Source organism: Drosophila arizonae, chromosome 2, assembly GCF_054131065.1.
Source record: "Drosophila arizonae isolate 15081-1271.41 chromosome 2, UAZ_ARI_1.0, whole genome shotgun sequence".
Lineage (NCBI taxonomy): Eukaryota > Metazoa > Arthropoda > Insecta > Diptera > Drosophilidae > Drosophila > Drosophila arizonae.
This window is the reverse complement of record NC_142922.1, coordinates 26,609,034-26,629,466: the sequence shown is the minus strand read 5'-3', so window position 1 is coordinate 26,629,466 and position 20,433 is coordinate 26,609,034. Positions and strand designations below refer to the sequence as shown.

At 42.8% G+C, this 20,433-nt stretch overlaps 10 protein-coding genes across 18 annotated transcripts; 5 read left to right on the top strand and 5 right to left on the bottom strand.

Annotated features, from left to right (window-relative positions):
* Positions 1-493: 493 nt before the first annotated feature.
* Positions 494-1,510, top strand: E(spl)m7-HLH (Enhancer of split m7, helix-loop-helix). The gene has a single exon (XM_018001020.2). It carries the CDS (start codon positions 595-597, stop codon positions 1,225-1,227), a length of 633 nt encoding a protein of 210 aa, XP_017856509.1. The 5' UTR covers positions 494-594; the 3' UTR covers positions 1,228-1,510.
* A 2,132-nt stretch (positions 1,511-3,642) lies between these two features.
* On the top strand, positions 3,643-5,134 carry E(spl)m8-HLH (Enhancer of split m8, helix-loop-helix). Its single transcript, XM_018001021.2, has one exon. The coding sequence runs from the start codon at positions 3,742-3,744 to the stop codon at positions 4,291-4,293; it is 552 nt and encodes a 183-aa protein (XP_017856510.1). The 5' UTR covers positions 3,643-3,741; the 3' UTR covers positions 4,294-5,134.
* Positions 4,941-11,950, top strand: gro (TLE family member transcriptional corepressor groucho). Of its 9 annotated transcripts, none has more exons than XM_018018747.2 (14): positions 4,942-5,362; positions 6,236-6,625; positions 6,710-6,804; positions 7,433-7,496; positions 7,591-7,773; positions 8,293-8,328; positions 8,660-8,851; positions 8,919-9,017; positions 9,347-9,403; positions 9,529-9,705; positions 9,836-10,107; positions 10,175-10,848; positions 10,919-11,118; positions 11,371-11,950. In XM_018018747.2, the coding sequence occupies exons 2-14, from the start codon at positions 6,590-6,592 to the stop codon at positions 11,476-11,478; spliced, it is 2,193 nt and encodes a 730-aa protein (XP_017874236.1). In that variant the 5' UTR covers positions 4,942-5,362; positions 6,236-6,589; the 3' UTR covers positions 11,479-11,950. The 9 variants fall into 9 exon arrangements, with proteins under 9 accessions (XP_017874240.1, XP_017874239.1, XP_017874236.1 ...); XM_018018748.2 differs by having other exon boundaries at positions 4,942-5,394; positions 8,296-8,328; XM_018018746.2 differs by having other exon boundaries at positions 4,942-5,394.
* An 861-nt stretch (positions 11,951-12,811) lies between these two features.
* On the bottom strand, positions 12,812-15,398 carry Exo84 (exocyst complex component Exo84). Its single transcript, XM_018018753.2, has 6 exons — positions 15,253-15,398; positions 15,036-15,191; positions 14,650-14,980; positions 13,787-14,580; positions 13,201-13,730; positions 12,812-13,141 (listed from the first exon to the last, which is right to left on the bottom strand). Exons 1-6 carry the CDS (start codon positions 15,290-15,292, stop codon positions 12,956-12,958), a joined length of 2,037 nt encoding a protein of 678 aa, XP_017874242.1. The 5' UTR covers positions 15,293-15,398; the 3' UTR covers positions 12,812-12,955.
* Positions 15,399-15,634: 236 nt separating this feature from the next.
* Positions 15,635-16,717, top strand: Vps2 (vacuolar protein sorting 2). The gene is made up of 2 exons (XM_018018756.2): positions 15,635-16,068; positions 16,134-16,717. Exons 1-2 carry the CDS (start codon positions 15,756-15,758, stop codon positions 16,580-16,582), a joined length of 762 nt encoding a protein of 253 aa, XP_017874245.1. The 5' UTR covers positions 15,635-15,755; the 3' UTR covers positions 16,583-16,717.
* Cmpk (cytidine/uridine monophosphate kinase Dak1) lies at positions 16,699-17,667 on the bottom strand. Its single transcript, XM_018018755.2, has one exon. The coding sequence runs from the start codon at positions 17,605-17,607 to the stop codon at positions 16,837-16,839; it is 771 nt and encodes a 256-aa protein (XP_017874244.1). The 5' UTR covers positions 17,608-17,667; the 3' UTR covers positions 16,699-16,836.
* Positions 17,668-17,789: 122 nt separating this feature from the next.
* On the bottom strand, positions 17,790-18,673 carry Sld5 (DNA replication complex GINS protein Sld5). The gene is made up of 3 exons (XM_018018758.2): positions 18,518-18,673; positions 18,004-18,457; positions 17,790-17,944 (listed from the first exon to the last, which is right to left on the bottom strand). Exons 1-3 carry the CDS (start codon positions 18,662-18,664, stop codon positions 17,823-17,825), a joined length of 723 nt encoding a protein of 240 aa, XP_017874247.1. The 5' UTR covers positions 18,665-18,673; the 3' UTR covers positions 17,790-17,822.
* Positions 18,674-18,733: 60 nt separating this feature from the next.
* LOC108621452 (pre-rRNA-processing protein TSR2 homolog) lies at positions 18,734-19,431 on the top strand. The gene is made up of 2 exons (XM_018018760.2): positions 18,734-18,873; positions 18,929-19,431. The coding sequence occupies exons 1-2, from the start codon at positions 18,757-18,759 to the stop codon at positions 19,394-19,396; spliced, it is 585 nt and encodes a 194-aa protein (XP_017874249.1). The 5' UTR covers positions 18,734-18,756; the 3' UTR covers positions 19,397-19,431.
* PIG-P (phosphatidylinositol glycan anchor biosynthesis class P) lies at positions 19,418-19,899 on the bottom strand. The gene has a single exon (XM_018018763.2). It carries the CDS (start codon positions 19,897-19,899, stop codon positions 19,423-19,425), a length of 477 nt encoding a protein of 158 aa, XP_017874252.1. The 3' UTR covers positions 19,418-19,422.
* Tcs6 (Threonyl-carbamoyl synthesis 6) lies at positions 19,865-20,429 on the bottom strand. Its single transcript, XM_018018764.2, has 2 exons — positions 20,206-20,429; positions 19,865-20,153 (listed from the first exon to the last, which is right to left on the bottom strand). The coding sequence occupies exons 1-2, from the start codon at positions 20,244-20,246 to the stop codon at positions 19,865-19,867; spliced, it is 330 nt and encodes a 109-aa protein (XP_017874253.1). The 5' UTR covers positions 20,247-20,429.
* Between the last annotated feature and the right edge of the window lie 4 nt (positions 20,430-20,433).

Genomic DNA, 20,433 nt, shown 5'->3' with positions numbered 1-20,433 from the left:
TGTGGGAAACTTGAGGGCAAAGTGTTTCCCACGATTCGAACGTCAATGTAAAAGAAAACAGAGAAGAGCTAAAAGCGGCAACAACAACAACAGCAACAGCAACAACAACATGCTGAACATGTGCAACAACCACCATCAGCAGCACCACCATCGACCACCGACACCACCAACACACAGACAGACGCACCATCAGTTTCATCCCCTGCCAAGACACAACAAACTTGTTTGCCGAGCCAACCAGAGAAAAACCAACCACCAGCAGGCGAGGATCGCTGCAAGGCGCAGACGCAGACGCTGACGCAGAGGCAAACGCACCGAGAGCCGATAACCGAAATACAGACACGAACCGAAGCGAGCCGAGCGACTGAGTAATTTGCTCGTCAGGTGGTGTTGTTTTTGTTGTTTCCACTCTCTGCCGTTGGCTCTCTTTGTGCGTGCGCTGAGCACGAGACGCAGTCGACGTCGACGCCGGCACGTGCAGCTATAAAAGCAGCGGTAACTGGAGATGGCAGCAGCATTCTCAACGCAATCGTCGTGCAGTACACATCGTACAGCTCAACTTACATTCAAACAGACATCGCCAAACAACGCAACATGGCCACCAAATACGAACAATCAAAGACTTATCAGTACCGCAAGGTGATGAAGCCCCTGCTGGAACGCAAGCGTCGCGCACGCATCAACAAGTGCCTGGATGACCTCAAGGATCTGATGGCCGAGTGTGTGGCCCAGACTGGCGATGCCAAATTCGAGAAGGCCGACATCTTGGAGGTCACCGTTGATTATCTGCGCAAACTGAAGCAGTCCAAGGCCGCTAATTCCAATTCTAATGCCAAGGCCGCTGCATCCGCCACTGAGCACAGTTTCCGTGCCGGCTACATTCGTGCCGCCAATGAGGTTTCCCGTGCACTGGCTGCACTGCCCAAAGTTGATGTCGCCTTTGGCACCACGCTGATGACCCACCTAGGCATGCGCCTGAACCAGCTGGAGCAGCCCATGGAGCACACAGCGCCAATGTCAATGAACACACCACTCAGCATCAACTGCGACTCCGTCTATTCCAGCAAGAGCAGCAGCAGCAGCAGCTCCAGCAGCAACCGCGACACCTACAGTCCCGTCTCCAGCGGGTACGCCAGCGACAGTGATTGTGGCTCAACCACGCCCATTGCCGCCCAATCTCTGCTGCAGATCAGCAACAACGGCACCAGCGTCTGGCGTCCCTGGTAAAGGAGTCGTAATTAGCTCCGCAGTCATCGGGACACGCACGCAATCGCACTGTCGCTTTACAAAGCTTTACAATGATCTTCATTTTGCCTCTAATTAAGTGTTACGCAGTTTTCTAAGTTAGGTCTGTGATAGGGCACGTTTTATTGACTCCATTATAACAATTAGCCAGAAGTCTGTTAGCCAATACAAATGTTTCTAGAGTTTAAGCAAAAAACATAACAAAACAAAACACACAAAAAAAAAATTAAAACATAAATATAAACAAGAAATATGAAAAGAAAAATACTTGCCTCTTTTATTTAAAAAATTGATCATATTTATTTATTGCAGCATCTTGAACTCAAATCAGAATAAGCTGTTGGAATTTAATTACTCTTACTCAGGTGTAGACACACCATTTTCTAATTGGAATCCTATCAAAAGATAATTATAATTTAATTATATTTAAAAAATTTGTTAATATATAATGATTTTCTACCAAATGAAATATAATTATATTAAGTTTGAAAGCAATTAGAAATGTCTATGAATACACAATTAGACACTATATTTTCCCTTTGTTCCACTGTTTATTTTTTTTTTACATTCAAATCAGTTAGATAATAGCTATAAGATTTATGAACCTGCATTAATAAAAATATATTTAACTTGAATTATATCACTAATTAAAATAATACACGATGTTAGAAGTTAGAAATATATATTTCTTTTGTTTCTCTATTATCAACACATATAAAGAAATATAAAATGTAATACAAATAAATCTGTTTAATGATTACATTTTTATTTTAAGAATAATATTTTTCAGCAAGTTATATATATATAATAATTTTTTTTTTAATATGTGGTATGTATAAATATTTCTATATTCTGTATTCTATATTCTGTAGAAAATAACTCAAATCTGAATATAAAAATATAAATATACATGTCCAATTAATATATGTACATACATATGTAAGACTGATTGACTTAAGACCAATTAGATACATATTCAATTGAAATCTGTAAAGATACATACATATATATTCAGGTCTGAGCCACGCCTTCTTCTGACCGCTCCTATACCATTTAACAAAGCCATGAAAAACCTGAAATCAAATTTTATAATGTCTGAAATAATAATGCAAGTATTAACTGCATTTTTTATTGCACAAATATGAAAATATAATGTACAAAATCAATATTTTTTATTAATTCTAAGCTAATAAAAGTATGAAATACACATATTCTTTAACATAGTTTATATTAAAGGAAATATAGAATATAATTATCAATGTTTATTATCAGCTGCAATCCTTGTAAATTATTATAATTGATACAATCAAAACTCTCTATTATCAACCCTCTGTTATATCCTATCGCATCCTATGTCTTAACTAATTAGACCAAATTGACAAATATAAATTCTTATTAGCGCTGCTCATGCTACAAAAGGGACTACTTATACATAATTTAGGTAATACAAACATCTATTGATTGCTAATCTAAAATGTTAAATAGTATCAAGCTCCCAACTCAATTTCCAATCAATTAATAATGTGTCTGCTAGGCGTGAAACACAATCAATTATTGCTGATAATTCTTAGCTGAGCACTAAAGGTTAGAGGTCGAGGGGAGGATTGCAAGTAAGCCCACCGATAACCCAGTGCACCCAGCGATCACCTTTGCCCGGTCCGCGGTCCACGCGCTGCCACGCTTTCAGCGTCCGCCTGACCTGGCAGGCCAAGGCAGAGACAGAGGCCAAAGCCAAAGCCAAACGAAGCCAATATGCCACACTAATTGTGCCCAATAAACACTCATCGGGCAATGGGAACGTGGAAAGCAGGGATCGAGGCAGAGGCCGCATTATGCCATCATCATCTGCATACATTGATGAAACAATAAGCGAGAGATGGCACGGCAGGATAACAATGAGAACGGGAACGACCCACGCACACGCACAGGATGAGGCAGTGAAGTATGCATTAAGGATAATAACACCGGTCTAAAGAGCAACTACAGCAGCAGCAACTGCAGCAGCAACAACGACAGCAGCAGCAATAACAACAACAACAGCAAGAGCGATGCCCAAAACAGCGACAGCTGCAAAATTTGTGCTCTGATCCTTTAAAAAAGCGAAGCATGTGGCCAAAAGGAAAACAAACGAGAGAAAAAAAAATTGTGTGAGAAACTTACTTTCAGGTCGGTTCCCACGCCACGAGCCACAAGGATTGCCGATTGTCCTCCATGCCAGCCGCTCAGTTGCAGCTGTTCCACACAGTTCCAACGCCTGCGTGTCAGAGAGGGAGAGTAGCGTAGCCAGGGGCATGCGCGTGCGTGCGAGCGAGACGGGGTGCGCTCATGCGTAGCCGTGGCCGAGGGTGGATTCTGAACTTGGGCCCTGAGCGAACTATAAAAGCAGGGCACTGCCAACCGAAAGACATCATTCACGATACAGCCAGCAACAAGGCAACCACGAGCATTTTGTACACTGCAAAACGCAACTGAAATTAATAAAACATACACGTAAAAATGGAATACACAACCAAGACACAGATCTACCAGAAGGTGAAGAAGCCGCTGCTGGAGCGTCAGCGTCGTGCGCGCATCAACAAGTGCCTGGACACGCTAAAGACACTTGTCGCCGAGCTACGCGGCGATGATGGCATTCTGCGCATGGACAAGGCCGAGATGCTCGAGTCAGCTGTCGTCTTCATGCGCCAACAGAAGTCAAGCAAATCAACAGAAGCAACTGCAGCAACACCACTAATGCCACTGGAGAGCTTCCGCAATGGTTATATGAATGCCGTCAATGAGGTGTCACGTGTCATGGCATCCACACCTGGCATGAGTGTCGACCTGGGTAAATCGGTGATGTCGCATCTGGGCCGCGTCTACAAGAATCTCCAGCAGTTCCATGAGGCACAAACAACAATGTACGCATCGGAGACGGCCACCGAGTTGAGCATCAACTGCAACTCGGCGCCTCTCAGCCCCGCCTCATCCGGATATCACAGTGATTGCGAGAGTCCTGCACCATCGCCGATGCCAGAGGAGAGCGAGAAACTGTGGCGCCCCTGGTAAAGCATCAGGCAATAGGCAGTAGACAAAAAGAGGGAAAACAAAAGAAAACGCAACTGTGATAACCAACTGTGATGGGAACAAAACAATTAGTAAAGCAATTAAATAAATGCAATTAAGAAACATACAATTATTTGACTTATGAATCATATGGGTTGGGCAAACATATGGCTGACTTTCACTTTTAGCATTGGGCACTGGAAGAGTAAACAAACAAATGCAACAATTTCTTATCGAAATTCTGTTTCCCTTGAGATGAATTCAATGAAGCGTGGGTATTCGGATAATACAAACTTAATTGATTTATATTATTTGTAAGCGTTTTAACGTTAAATTTATTTTCATTTTCAATTAAATTTATTTAAATTTAAATCTAAAATTTATTTATTATTTTTATTCGTAATATAAAAACAGGGTTTTTTCTTTTTTAGTAAATAACATTATAGATTATATATATAATTAGTATGACAAATAATATTGCATTTATTTTGAAATTTCCATTGCGCGCCAGATTAATATTTGCACATACACAACAATGTTGCATAGACGATAGATAAAAGTCTTCGATATCCTTTAACAGTCACTCAAATCGATAAATCAAAGTGTCGATATAATATGGAGGCTCGGCGATACGTCTAAATAATAAAGTGATGAGACATATCTGGCGATATATCGTCGGCTTTTTATTTTTTCCACGCATTAAAATCACGTTCGCAATTTAAAAACAAATCGGCATTAGAGTTGATTAGCTTTCACATGTAATCGTGCGTTTCGGGAGGTGCAAAACGTCGTCGAATATCAATTAAATACAGCCGAAAATCGAAGTGCAAAATAGACGGCTAAAGCAGATGCGAAAAAATAGAGACGAGAACGAGAACGCCACACAACACATACACGACGCTCAGGCTGACTGTCAGACGTAGCGAGTCGGTCGGTCGGTCGGTTGAAGAGGCCAGTTTTTACGGGTAGAATTCGAGTAAAAAATTACGTTTTTGCATTGAAAAAATCGGCTCGTGCAAATATCAGTGCAGTGTATGTGTGCGCACACAAAGTGGCAATAAAATGTGCAATTGTACGGCAAGCTAAATGCCCAAATGAAAATTGGTACTGCCAACTACTCCGTTTTTTAATTGCTTTTGTTTATTTTTTGTTGGGCCAATTTTTCTTTTGCGCTGCGCTCGTGTGTGCGCCTGTGTTTGTGTGTGAGTTTTGTCACTCGTCCGTTTAGGGTGCGCGCGCGTGTATAAGTCTGTCTGTCTGTTTGTGTATATGTGTGAGTGAGCAACTCGCTGTCACAGTAGTGTTGCCAGGAAATTACATTTTCTTTTGGGATTATAAATTGTTTATATAAAAAATAATTTATTACATTGCTGAACTGTCACATAGTGTGTAAATGCAAAAGCTATTATAATAAAAATGCGTCAAATTTACGATGTATTGACCAGTGGCAATATTTGTTGTTCGGTTAAAGGTGGCAACCCTGCGTAATTGCAGTCTATGTGTATGTGTATTGCACGGGGTACATTTGTTTGTGCAGAGCGTGCGGCCAGCGTGCATTGCTTTTGCAAAAATTACATGCCACAGTAATGTGGAAATAGTTTAACGAGAATATCTTATGCTGCCTAAGAAGTGTACGGTCATATTATACCTTATGCCGCATGCTTGTTTTTGCGTAACATTTCGCTCAGGCACATGCAACTGTGCGTTTGATTTTTTCGGCGGTAAACACTCACACTCATACCCTCGTATGTGCGTCGTCCTCTGTATGTATGTGTGTACACTCGTTGTTGCTGGCATGGCTGCCATTGCTGAGATGCTCAAGAATATGTGAGCGCGCTTATGTTTGTGTGTATGTGTATGTGTGTGCGTGCGTGAGATTCTACGTATTGAAAAAATCGTGCAAAATAACGACCAATAACTAAGAAACGTAAAATTCCCATTGCAGGATACCCGCAAAATGCTAGACAATATGGAAACGCATGAGTTGAACTAAATCTAAAATCACAACAAAAGCAATTAAACGCTTGCAAAATTTTATACATGTTCCGGTGCTAGTGCTGCTAATTTCGGCAGAGGAGAGTTCAATCTCAGGGTGCCAGCAGCGGGCAGCGGCGCGCTGCCAACAGGAAGAGGAAGCATAAGCAGTTCGCTCATCTAAAATATATATAAATATATAACAAACAAAAAATAATAACAATAATAATTACGATACAACAAACTGCAAATATTTATTGTTCATCCATTGCTTCTTGGGCAACAATCAAACAGGCATTACAACAAGAACAGCAACACAACAATAATGTATCCCGCACCGGTGCGTCACCCCGCCGCCGGGGTAAGTATTAAAGATTGCAATGGGACCCAATCAAGTGTTATACTAATTGTGTTTCGCCCCCATGTCCATCTTCAATACGAACAGGGACCACCACCTCAGGGCCCAATCAAATTCACCATTGCCGATACATTGGAGCGCATCAAGGAGGAGTTCAATTTTCTACAGGCACAATATCACAGGCAAGTGTCTACGACATACAATTTCGCAAAGGGAGCCCCCCAGCAGAACAGCGGGAAAGAAATCTCATACATTCATATAATTTTATTCTGTAATTTTTTATGGCATCGAATATCGCATAGCTCCAGAAATATTGTTATCCAGAAAGATTCCCTCAGTAATAATATAATAATAATAATATATTCAAGGTGTTATAGAAAATACATAACAAATGAATGGGTCTAATGATGTCATGAAACGTCCTTTTGCTCTTCATGGATATGTTTCGTATTAATATTTGAAAGTATTTCTCGAAAATGTTCGGGTAAAAAAAAAAAATTCGTTTTCTTTATAGAACATTCTCCGTTAAAGTCGTATAAAGAATGTCCGATTTCTGATTCACAAAAATATAAAAAGAAAAAGAATGTTGATTGCTGTAGGTTTTTCATGCGCACATGCTCTGCTGGGCTGGTCTACTGCTGCCTTTCAGCCTCGTATGTCTTTGGCTGTGTAAACCGGTTTGCCAGGCAGCGCGCTATATGCGCTGCTGGTCATAGGATTTTTTAGCCGGCGCGACGACGGAAGCGTTGCCCGAGATTTCTTTCAACTAAACTAATTTGCCCTTTTGATTATTTTTCCTGTGAATTTCAGCATCAAATTGGAGTGCGAGAAGCTGGCGAACGAGAAGACCGAAATGCAGCGCCATTATGTTATGGTAAAGACATATACATATATAAATATATAACTAATGGACTTTCAATTTCAATATGTTAAATCTAATCCTTTTCTGTTTGCATTTTCTAATGCAGTACTATGAAATGTCCTATGGCCTTAATGTGGAAATGCACAAGCAAACGGAAATCGCGAAGCGTCTCAACACACTAATCAACCAGCTACTTCCATTCCTACAGGCCGATCATCAGCAACAAGTGCTGCAGGCGGTAGAGCGTGCGAAGCAAGTCACAATGCAGGAACTGAATCTGATCATTGGGGTAAGTTGGGAGTGAAATTATTTGAGAATTTTATATATACACATTTCTTAGCCAGTTCCCAATATACTACAAAATACTATATACAAAATTAAATAGTTTAATGCTAAAGCTTTAAAGTATTTCCTATCAAGCATAGAAAAAATTAAAAATCATGTAAATTCCCAGAAATAGGTTTAAAAAAAAGAACAATTTTAATGCTATAAAGAACAGATGAAAATACTTTAATTATAATAAATAATTTAGTATTGCTCCATCTTAAACTGATCAAATATTTGCAATAATAAAGCACTAAATTTTTGTTTAATATTTTTATTGCCTCACCTTTTCTCCTTATTTTTTTTTTTTTTTTTCTAGTAAGATTAGTTTAGCATTAGCATTAAAGAATAGTTTTATAATTTATCAAGCTGCATGACCAACTTGTTTAATTTATGTTTATACTATAATAATTATATGCGAACTGTAAATACTATAATTTTATTAAACGATGGGCTTGTGCGTGCGGTATGCGTGTGTCTGCAGCAGCATCAGCAGCAACATGGAATACAACAACTTTTAGTAAGTGATTATAATTTTGTTTGTTTGCCATTTGCATTCGTTTGTTTGTTTGCTTGTTGCGTTGTTTCTCGCTCGCCGCTCCACAAGGTGTTGTTCATTCTGTTGAATTCTTTTTTTTTTTAATTTTTAATACAATGCGTCAAGACAAAATCGCCGCCGCTTGTTCTACTTGTCGATGTTGTTGGTGTTGTATGCACACACACGCACAGCTACATCCAACTAGCCTTTGTTACACGTCCTAAAGCCAAATAACAAAAACAATTGAAGCGCCTGCACTTCAGCATTCAGAATTTGTTCAGTAAACTAACTGCCCGCGGCTTTTCCATTGCAGCAACAAATACACGCACAACAGGTGCCAGGCGGACCGCCACAGCCGATGAGTGCACTAAATCCGTTTGCATTGGGTGCCACAATGGGCTTGCCACACGGGCCACAGGGCTTGCTCAAAGCGCCGCCGGACCATCAAAGGCCGGATATAAAGCCCATGGGCTTGGAGGGACCAGCGGGCGCTGAAGAGCGCCTGGTAAGTGGCAGCACTCAAAGATCGTAGATCGTTTCAAATACTTATCCAACTGTTTCCAATCTTGCAGCGCAATTCGGTTTCGCCAGCGGATCGTGAAAAATACCGTACACGCTCGCCGCTGGACATTGAGAACGACTCGAAACGTCGAAAAGATGAGAAACTGCAAGTGAGTATCCAGCCATAATGAGCGTATATATCATTTAGTATGCTCGTATCATTGTGTCATCAGCTGTTGCTGCCTCTCAACTCACCAAAAAAGAAAAAAAAACATATTCCTTTAATATATAGTAGCCTATCTCATATGTAGTTGTTGTTGTTGTCTATCTCTAATCCTCTATTAATTCATGCGCTTCACAAAACCGAAATTAAAACTATAAAATCATATACTTGTAGAGTAGTGCAATTAACAGCTGAATTGCTATTTGGGTTGTTGATGTTATCGTGTACGAATTTTGTTTTATTGTGTTTGTTTGTTTTTTTCAAAATTATTTGCAGGACGATGAAGGCGAGAAAAGCGATCAAGATTTAGTCGTAGATGTTGCAAATGAAATGGTGAGTTGAGTGTCGGCCCTGATATTCATGCAACAAATTCCTCAAAATAAAAACAAACAAAATAAAACTTTTCGAAAAGACACAAAGAAAAATAAAAGTAACTGTAATTTCAATAACCATTGTAGGAATCCCACTCACCACGTCCCAATGGCGAACATGTGTCCATGGAGGTGCGCGATCGTGAAAGCTTAAACGGCGAGCGTCTGGACAAACCGGGTAGCAGTGGCATCAAACAGGAGCGCCCGCCCTCGAGGTCAGGCTCCAGTTCTTCACGTTCAACACCCAGCCTCAAGACAAAAGATGTAAGAGCCAAAACAATATTTGATGTGCTCATGACAACTGTGAACCTTTGCTATAGCCTAGAGCATTGAAGACTAAACAGATACAGATTGTAATTATTAATATTTACTCAATTCATGATTTCAATAATAGATGGATAAGCCGGGCACACCGGGCGCAAAGGCACGCACACCGACACCAAACGCTGCAGCACCATCTCAGGGCGCAAATCCTAAACAAATGATGCAACAAGGTGGCCCACCGCCGGCTGGCTATCCAGCGTCGCCGTATCAGCGACCGGCGGATCCCTATCAGCGTCCACCATCGGATCCCGCCTATGGACGACCGCCGTTGCCGTACGATCCGCATGCGCATGTACGAACAAACGGCATTCCACATCCCTCGGCACTAACTGGTGGAAAGCCGTAAGTACATCGTCTCATATTATCCACGTCCATTGTCTAACTTGTATCCGTTTCCTCTTTGGTATAGTGCTTACTCTTTCCATATGAACGGTGAGGGCAGCTTGCAGCCGGTGCCATTCCCGCCGGACGCGCTGGTGGGCGTTGGTATACCGAGACATGCGCGACAAATTAACACGTTATCGCATGGGGAGGTCGTGTGTGCGGTGACTATTTCAAATCCTACAAAATATGTCTATACGGGCGGCAAGGGCTGCGTGAAAGTGTGGGACATCTCACAGCCGGGCAATAAGAATCCCGTCAGCCAGCTGGATTGCCTGCAGCGCGATAATTATATACGCTCGGTGAAGCTACTGCCGGATGGACGCACACTTATTGTTGGTGGCGAAGCATCGAATCTATCGATATGGGATTTGGCCAGTCCCACGCCTCGCATCAAGGCCGAGCTAACCTCAGCAGCGCCTGCCTGTTATGCGCTCGCCATCAGCCCCGATTCGAAGGTGTGCTTCTCGTGCTGCAGCGATGGTAACATCGCTGTCTGGGATCTACACAACGAGATACTGGTGCGTCAGTTCCAGGGCCACACGGACGGTGCCTCGTGTATCGATATCAGTCCGGATGGCTCACGATTATGGACTGGCGGCCTGGACAACACGGTGCGCTCGTGGGATCTGCGCGAAGGCCGCCAGCTGCAGCAACACGATTTCAGTTCTCAAATATTTTCACTTGGCTACTGTCCCACGGGTTAGTTTTTACTTTCTAATTGCAAGGTGTTAAAACACATCATTATTTACGCCCTCCGCTCTGTTAACAGGTGACTGGCTGGCCGTGGGCATGGAGAATTCGCATGTGGAAGTGTTGCATGCATCGAAACCAGACAAGTATCAGCTGCATTTGCACGAGAGCTGCGTTCTGTCGCTGCGGTTTGCCACCTGCGGCAAATGGTTCGTTTCCACCGGCAAAGACAACCTGCTTAACGCATGGCGAACACCATATGGTGCCAGTATATTCCAGGTGAGTGATTCGATCCAAGCTCTCAAATAAATATTCGAATGGATTAACATTGCTAATTTTAGCCAAACAATCAATGCTCAAAATTTGTCTATGAATATTTAGTAATTATTTTTTCAAGTTCATATGCAATGATCATCATGATCTGCCTTCCTTAACTATTATTCAAAACTGAACCTTATAAATTAACAATTCACGTATTTTATATAATTGTATAATAAATCTATATTTCTTCCTTATTTATATCGCTTGCAGTCGAAGGAAACATCATCCGTACTTAGCTGCGACATATCAACTGACGACAAATATATTGTGACGGGTTCGGGCGATAAGAAGGCTACTGTCTATGAAGTTATTTATTAAAACAAAATCAACAACAACAACAGAAACAACAATACAAAAAGAACACCAGAGGGAATCCACACTTTTCATTTTGTAATAAGCGCATATAGGTTTTTATTACAACTATACAAAATAATAGGAATGAAAAATACATTGTTTGATAGCATGCTAATAACAACAAACAAAGAAAGAGCAGCAGCAACAACACATTGGCAGCAGCGGGTGCATAAGAGCGAAGTAAAATTTCTATAATATAAATAAAAATAAAACAAAATGAAAGAAAAACCTATAAAAAAAAATTAAGCGTACTTTTAGCTTTTAAGCCTAGGCTAAGTCCAATAAAAAGTTGAACACAAATTGCAAAGTAAAAAAAAAACCTAAAACAAAATAATAATAATGAAGGTAATATAGAGTGCAGCAGAACGGGAAAAAAGCAACAAAAAAAAAAAAAAATACAAAAAAAAATTAATAACAGTCGGCGTTACCTACTAAGCTCATCAAAAGAATAAAATGCAGGGTCCTTTTTAATTGTGGACCCAGCATGGATTAGTCATTGCTGGAGCGTTGAGATTATGAATACCAGATGAGAACACGGTGTCAGAAATGTGAGTGCTTTTAGTTTGTCTATGTGTTTGTCTACGTCGGCAGCGAAGGTTTTATTTTTATTTTTTTGTAAAACATCAATAATTGCGTATGCATAACAAAATTCTGTTTTTGAATTATTTGTTATTTTTTTTTTTTTTTTTTTTAATTTGTTTAAATTTGTGACTGCTACCACAATGTCCTGAAACGCCCCCCATTTCCCTGCCCGTCGCACACAAAACACATTTGCATGCAGAAAAAGTATATATGTATATTTATTTATATATGTATATTTATATATATATATAAATGTACAATTATATATATATATAAATGAATATAATTGATAAGCAGTTTAGTTAAGAATTTTACATTATAAATTAATACGACAGTAACAGAAAAACGGAGCAGGCGCCGCCGCAACAGCACGTCCACACATCCGCACATAAGCACACACAAATACACCCACATACACACACACAGATACATCAGTAGTCGGGGGCGCCAAAGCAGCCAGCTTTTGCTTGTATGTAATTTTGAAAAATCAAAAGCAAATTAAAATCCTTTGTCAAATTTAAAAATTTGTAAAATCCTATGTTTCGTGCAGCTAAGAACAAGAACACAAAACGCAAAAATAATAATAATTTAACAAAGAAACTTGTTTACATATTAGTTTATATAGAAATGAATCGCATATATATTAATATATATATATTTAATTGTGGGCACACCTCGCGCCCAGCGGAAATTGTAATAAGCAAATAACAGAGAATAGAGTGCAGCACACGCTTCGATTTTTAATTTTACAAATATTATTATTGTGGTTATATATGTATATAATTATATTATAAATAATTGAAGCAAAACGAAAAAAATAAAAAATTATATATGTAATCAAAAGCAAAGTTGACTACTTCTAAAATACATCGGTCGTGTAGACGCTCCGCTGGCGCGGCACTGGAGCACCCTGCTGGCGCGAGAGCTTCGTGTGGAGCTCCCGCATTGTTTCGCACTGGCGACCCGATGTCTTGCGGAACTTCTCGATGGCAATGGGCAGCAGATTGTCCACCAGAAAGATTTTGTTCTTCATCACAAAGTTGGGCTGTGGATTATGGGTTACAAGTTATTACGATGTTTAAGGGTAGTGAATCATCAACTCACATCCACTGACATATCGCTGGGTGGCCTTAACGCGTGGTGAGCCAAAAAGAGATCACGCAACAGATGCTCCAGGCTCTGCAGCAACGTCTCGCCTTTGGCCAGGCAGCCGCAATGTTCGGTCAGTTGCAGAAACTGGCGCACGAATACCACGGTGGATTGGGTGAGGCTCAGCCATGTATCGCCAGTGGTCTGGGCGCGCACATCTATGCCCAGTGCATCCAACTCTAGCAGCAATCGCTTCAAATTGGATTTCGTTTGCAAGTTATACGGCTGCCAGCTCTCCTCGGTGCGACCCACGGCGTCCAACAGGCGCTGTTTGGACTCTTCGATGAGCGACTCGAGCGTTGTGCGCAATAGACCCTCCAAATGGTAGCTTATGTCCAGGCCAATCTCAGTTAGCTTTGTGGCCGGCTTGCGCACGCGCTCCACGCACTTGGCCACCGCCTCCAGGGAGGTGCCCTTGGTCAGGTAGTGTTTGATCAACTGGCTGGCAAAGTACTGCAGCTCCGCATTACACCATACGACGAGGGCTGCAGGAATAAGTTTTACCATGCGGATAGGAATCAAACAAAATATGCTTACTCACCGCTAACGCAGGCCGGCTGTTGCTCAAAGGCGCTGAGGAAATCGCATGCCACCTGCGTCAAGTCGCAGAAGAAAAGCTCAGATATTTCCGCATTGTTGCGACGCGCCTCACGCTGTGCCACACGCAAACTGACCGTGCAGACCTTCAGCAGTGTGGCGCTCGCCTGCCGGGAGCGACCCATCTCGACGAGTATCTTGAGAGGGCGCCGAACTTCACGCAACGCGATTTGCAGATTACGATTGTGACTGTTTGACAGCTCCTGGAGCAGCACATTGGTCAGCTTCTGCTCCTGCTGCTTAATCTTAGCCTGAATTACGTCCGCCTGGAGCAGTTTGGGTTTGGGCTGGGCCATGCTCAGGAACTCCTGGGTGCGCTTGATCAGCGACTGTGCGTCCTCGAAGTGGCGTTGTGCCACCAGCGTTTGAATTTCCTCGCTGGCTGTACTCAGCCATTCGGGGGTCTCATCCTCCAGGGATTTCGGTTGTGCATCTGTGGGACTTTGTTCTGGCAACTTTTCGGGCGTGGCAGATTTGGATTGGGCTTGCTGTTGCTGTTGCTTGGATCGATTCGGTGGCTGCGGCGCTTGTCCCTTCTTTGGTTTCTTTTGCTGATCAAAGCGAAAAGCCTCTTCCAGCTTCTCAATCCATTCGCTCTTGCCGGCGGCTGTGATGCTCTGATATATCTTGGAGCCGTCAGGCGTTATAATGTTGATGGCGTTCTTTACACCGTCCAGATCTTTGATATTGATAACGGCTATCCTTTTGGGATCGTATTCCGTAAGAAATTCCAGGCGTCTGCAAGCAAGGAGAAGTATGAAATGAAAAGTAGACAGAAAAATAAATAATAAATTAGGGATCCCCTACTTATCATGCTTCACTTTGCACACAATCAGCACATCGTTGAACAGAAAAAAGAAGACGCGTTGTATGGGCCGGTAATCATTGGCATCCAGTTCAATGAGCGCTCCCTCGTTCAAAAACGTTTTTCCTTCCAGATTCCCATTGAAGCCCTGCACCATTTCCTTAACAGCGCGCGTTGCCTGACTGTTCTCCACGTCCTCAGTAGCTGCACTGCTCTCCGCCTCGATGCTGTCCGCCTTGAGATTGCTTGTGGTCTTCCCATCGGTCATGGTGGCCAAGATGTTCCGCTGCTCGATGAGAATATGCGACAGCTGGTACATTTCCGACTCCAGATCTGCAGACATAAGCATATTAAAACTAGCACTTAATATAGAATATTTGCCACTTACGTGAGATCTCCTTGGCCGTTTGTATGAACTGCATATAGTTCTTTTTGCAAGTCTGCTTAAGCATTGCCGACGTCTGCTCATTGTAGGCCTCGATTTCCTTTTTTCGCTGCTGCAAATCGCTTCCACCCACACACTCCCGTGTCAGCTCCTTCGTGTCTATACGGATTAAAAAAGAATGTGCTTAAAGCAAATCAGATTAATTGACAACAACGCCTACATTTATCCACGCTAAAATTGAAATCGTCGAACTCCTTCATTGTTGATTAGAAAAACGAAACATAAACTCAAAACTTGTTGTTGTGAGCTGAGCTATGCAGATGTTAACGTAAGCGCAAACGACATAACGTAAGCTTAACATTATTGATGCAGCGTGGCGTAATGCCTAGTATGGTGCTCACAGAGCAAAGAAATTTACCATACACAAACAAGTTATGAATATTAATTGTAGTACTCAATAAATATAATTATTACAATATGAAAATAATGGATTTAACTTGCAGCTCAAGTACCCACAAACAATTAATATATGCCAACAGCAAAATTTATGAACTAGGCAAAACCTGTTAATGATGGGAGTTTTCTGTTAACTGAAAAGAAATTCTGTTAAACAACTTAGTGGCAACACCAGACCATCATTTGTTGTTCTGATGAGTAATTCTTAAGAATTTAATTCCTACACAGTTCTTAAGACGTAAATATTAATTTTATTAATTTGGCAAAATGGATTGGCTTTTCGGCAAAAAGATCTCACCGGATGAGATGCTCCGCAAGAATCAGCGTGCTCTGAACAAGGCAATGCGTGATTTGGATCGTGAGCGCATGAAAATGGACCAACAAGAAAAGAAAATTATTGCCGACATCAAGAAAATGGCCAAAGAGGGCCAAATGGATGCGGTCAAGATCATGGCCAAGGATTTAGTGCGCACGCGCCGCTATTCCAAGAAGTTTATGCTCATGAAGGCCAACATTCAGGCTGTCTCGCTTAAAATACAAACGCTTAAATCTCAAAACACAATGGCCCAGGCAATGAAAGGTGAGGGGAGAGAAGGTTTTTCATTGATGATTCACAATTTACTTATGATATCGTTATTTTCGCAGGTGTCACCAAGGCCATGCAGAACATGAATCGTCAATTGAATCTCCCGCAAATACAAAAGATACTGCAGGACTTTGAAAGGCAGTCGGAGATGATGGATATGAAGGAGGAGATGATCAACGACGCCATCGACGATGCCATGGAGGATGAGGGCGATGAGGAGGAGACTGATGCTGTTGTCTCCCAAGTGCTTGACGAACTGGGCCTACAGCTGGGCGAGCAATTGGGCGATCTACCCACAGCCTCCGGCTCGCTGTCAATAGCAGGTGGAGCGGGTGCACAGAAAACAGCTTCGGCTGTTGCTGCAGGCGGAGCAGGCGGCGGACCATCCTCTGGCGGTGGGGGCGGCGCAGGTGGTGGCGGTGCAAGTGGTGGCAGCGGTGGTTCAACACCCATGTCCGATGCCGATGCCGATTTGCAAGCGCGCCTGGACAAGCTGCGCAAGGATTAGTTAAGCACCGTATTCACCTGCCGTTTTATATGCTAGACGCTGTTATTTTTAAGTGACAAATTTGTTAAAATTGATATGCCCGTAAATTCCCTCACGCAAAAAGATTGTATCGCTAATTATGATAACAAGCGTAAATATTCATATATTTAAGTAAGGGAGGAGGGATTTACAATTAAGATTACACACGTATTAGGAAAACACACACAATTCAAGCTAGAGTGTCAACAATTGAATGGGCGATTCCGCAGGGAGTTTCATTGGAAACCATTGGCTAAGAACACGCGCTCCACCTCTTGAAAGACTTTGTCCGCATCGGGGCTAGCGTCAATTCTCTTGACCTGCCCTGCATTCTCAAAGTATTTGATGATGGGCAACGAGTCGTTGTTGTAGGTTTGGATACGCTTTTTCAGGCTTTCCATGTTGTCGTCGCTGCGGCCGGAGCCGCTCTGGCCGCGTCCCAAGCAGCGCTTCACGCACACATCTTCGGCGCAATCGAAGAACAGCACAAACTGCATTTCTGTCTTGTCGGACATCTGGCGGTTCCAGCCATCCAAATTGTCCTGGTTGCGGGGGAATCCATCGATAAGAAACCGTGACTTGCCCGAGTTTTTCATCGCATTTTCCAGCAGCGAGCATGTGACCTCCACGGGAACTATCATGCCATTGCGTATGTACTCCTCGATAAGCTGGCCATATTCAGAGCCCTCGCGTGAGCGCTCCTCACGCAACAAATCGCCAGCCGATAAGTGCTCGAATTGAAATCGTTCGACAATTTTCGAGCACTGCGTTCCCTTGCCCGCACCGGGGCCACCTAAAACAAAGACAACCTTTGGCTTCGCCGTCGACATTCTGTATTTGGGTTTTATGAGCGACGCTTGGTTGTGTAAGCTGAGGTAATTGGTTTTACTGCAGATATTGTGGTTGTTGTTGTACAGCTGGGAATGTTGGAACTGCTGAGGTAGCACTGCGACACCTTGGCCAAGAGAGTCAAGTGTTTTTGGTATCCGCGTAATTGCGCGCCACATTGACAACTGAGACTAAGTCGTGGCGTGTGTACCTAAGAATTTCCACTGGAAATACACGTTCTGACGTCATTGTTAAGCCGCCAGCTGTTAGCGAAGAAGAAGAAGCGATGGCAGCAACAATGCGCGTATACCAACACTGGCTGCATTTCGAGCGCGAAAAATTGGTTCACTAATGGAAATCATAATTTTAAATTGAATGTGTATTTCCCAGATATTTATATAAGTTTCGCTTGGTTTTTCTGTATAAGATCGGCCACCAGTTGATAGGGTATGATGTGCTGAGACCCTGGCGTAAGATCCACCTCTTCATCATCAACGCCCACAATAACGCCAGACACTACAAATTAAATTTATAAATGAAGAATGTATAACATACATTTGAAGAGCCCCACGCACCTGCCACATTAGCCTTGAGAAATACATGGCTCATGAGATTGGGCGCCACAATTCGTTGCTCGGCCTCACCCCGCTGCTGATTGGGCATGTACCGTGTGGCCACTTTGCTGAAGTATTCATCCACATTTGTCGCGAACTCTTGCGCATATTTCGCCTCTTCGGGCGAGAGTCGTTTGTCGGCTGCATCGTATGTTGCATCCTGATTGATAATGTACTGCGTGAAGGCCTCGATTTTTTGCAAACGACAGCGCAAGTAGCTGGCCATAATATAGCGTATGCGTTCCAGTTCCATTTGATGCACCACGTAACGAAAGTCATTCTTGTCTAGATCCTTCATTTGCTCTTCCATGTGAGCCACTTGTGACATCATCAGCTCCAACATGTCTGACTGGTGCTGCAACAGTTCGGGTGCAAACATCTCGTTTGTCCAAGCGGTTTCCAAAATTTCCAGAACCTGCAATTACAAAATATAACAATACAAAAGAGTCTCTCAGTTCACTAACTGAGAGCTCACCTTTTGTGCGGTTATTGGCTCCGCATCCTCGTCATCATCATCGTCCCCCTCGTAGGCATGGGCTAGGTCAGCTTCAGTGCTCAGCTCATGCTCATTTGGAGCTTGCTCCACATTTTCGCTGTCCGACATTATTTCGCGCGTCGACATGTAAACAAAATTTCAGCTGTCAGCAATTACGTTGACATGCGAATGGCAAGCATGTAAGTAGTCACAATTGCACAGCACTGGTATAGCACGCTATGGCACAAACCGACTTCCAAAAGAATTTTCGCTTAATTGTTGAAAGAATATTCAACAATTGGCAAAATCTACGCTTGGCTGTTGAGCATGGCATGGGTGGACGCAATGGGCAGCAGGTATGCGAATACTTCATTTAATTCTCAAACCAAGTGTAACCTAACAATTTCGCAGGTGGCCATACAAATAATGGACTACACATATGAATACTGTGTGGGTAATGAGAATATAACGCAGGGTGAGCTGCAGGAGGTGATCGAAGAGCTGATGGATCAGGAATTCAACACACTATGCGACGATCAGTCCATACCCGAGATATGCCGCAATCTATTGCGGTATAAACAAATGGCAATGGCCTCCCAATACCCGCAGATTGAAATGGAGCTTAGCAAATTACCGCAAGGAAAGGATTGGCTTCGTCCCGATGTCAAAATTACATACACACCCATAGACGACGACTCATCGTCTGACGAGGACATGGAAGACGATGACGAAAGTGCTGAAGATCCCATGAATGCAGCTGACAGCGACGAGGAGGCCGGCACAAGCAGCGGGCGGGTTACCCGCTCTCAGACCCGCAAACAGCAAGCGGAACAGTTTGTGGAGCCAGAGGAGGGTTGGACGACAGTGCGTCGCAAGTGAAGTTAATAATATTAAAAGCAATTTTGTTAGTTGTAGTATGTGGCGTTTATTTCTTGTAGATCTAGAAATCGAAGTGGAGGTATGGGCGAGCGAGTCTTTGCTACGTGCTCCGTTTTGCACATATTGCACAGGGTGGTGGTTGGCGACGGGTTACGTTTGGGTGTCGTTTCAGAGCGTTGATTCTGTAGTTGCGACCAGGAGGTGAACTCTGATCCTTTGGGCAGCACCAGCTTGAGATCCACAACCGAGGCAATTGAATCGATATTGGGGGTCAATGAAAGATTGATGGCCGGATAGATGATGACGGCAAAGAAGGCACAGACCATAATCAGCACTGGCACGAATACCGCAAAATACTTGTCCGGCAAATAGGAGTGCAGGCCCAGTTCCACCGGTAGAAAGGCCCACGCCACATATACAAAGAATAGCACCGTGAAAAGTATATAAAATGCAAATCCATAGATTGCTCTATGTGGAGTCGGCGCTGGAGTGTGTTCCGGCATTCTTATTTGGTGTCGCTTCAGGTTGTTCGCCGAACAGTTTAATTGTGTCCTGGCACAGTAGCAGGCACTCAAAGAACGATGTTATGGCAGTACGTAAATTCTTTACTTGGTCGGCACTAAAGTGGACAACAAGCACATCGGCCTCCAGACTCAGCGTTTTCTGCACAAAGTTTCGGCGCGGTTCCTGATCCACACTCAACACTCGATAGGCAATCTTGGCATGCTCCGGCGTATCGAACGGCACTCGTATGGTGCTGTAAAATTTAGTTTTTAATGTGACATTACAACAATTTATTATAGACGTACGATTCGTTCGGCTTGCTGACATTCGCTTTAAGTGGCATCATAAATGAATTCTGACAACAATTTTTAAGTTTAGCAACCGCATTAATTTGTTTGCTTGGATGGTGAATGGCAATTTAAGCAAAACAGCTGTTCGATTAGCTGAGACACAAACCAAGAGAAACGTAAAAAATATTGTGCAATTGCGTGGCTTTATCAATAAACATAATAGACGGAATGGCTGCTGCAGTT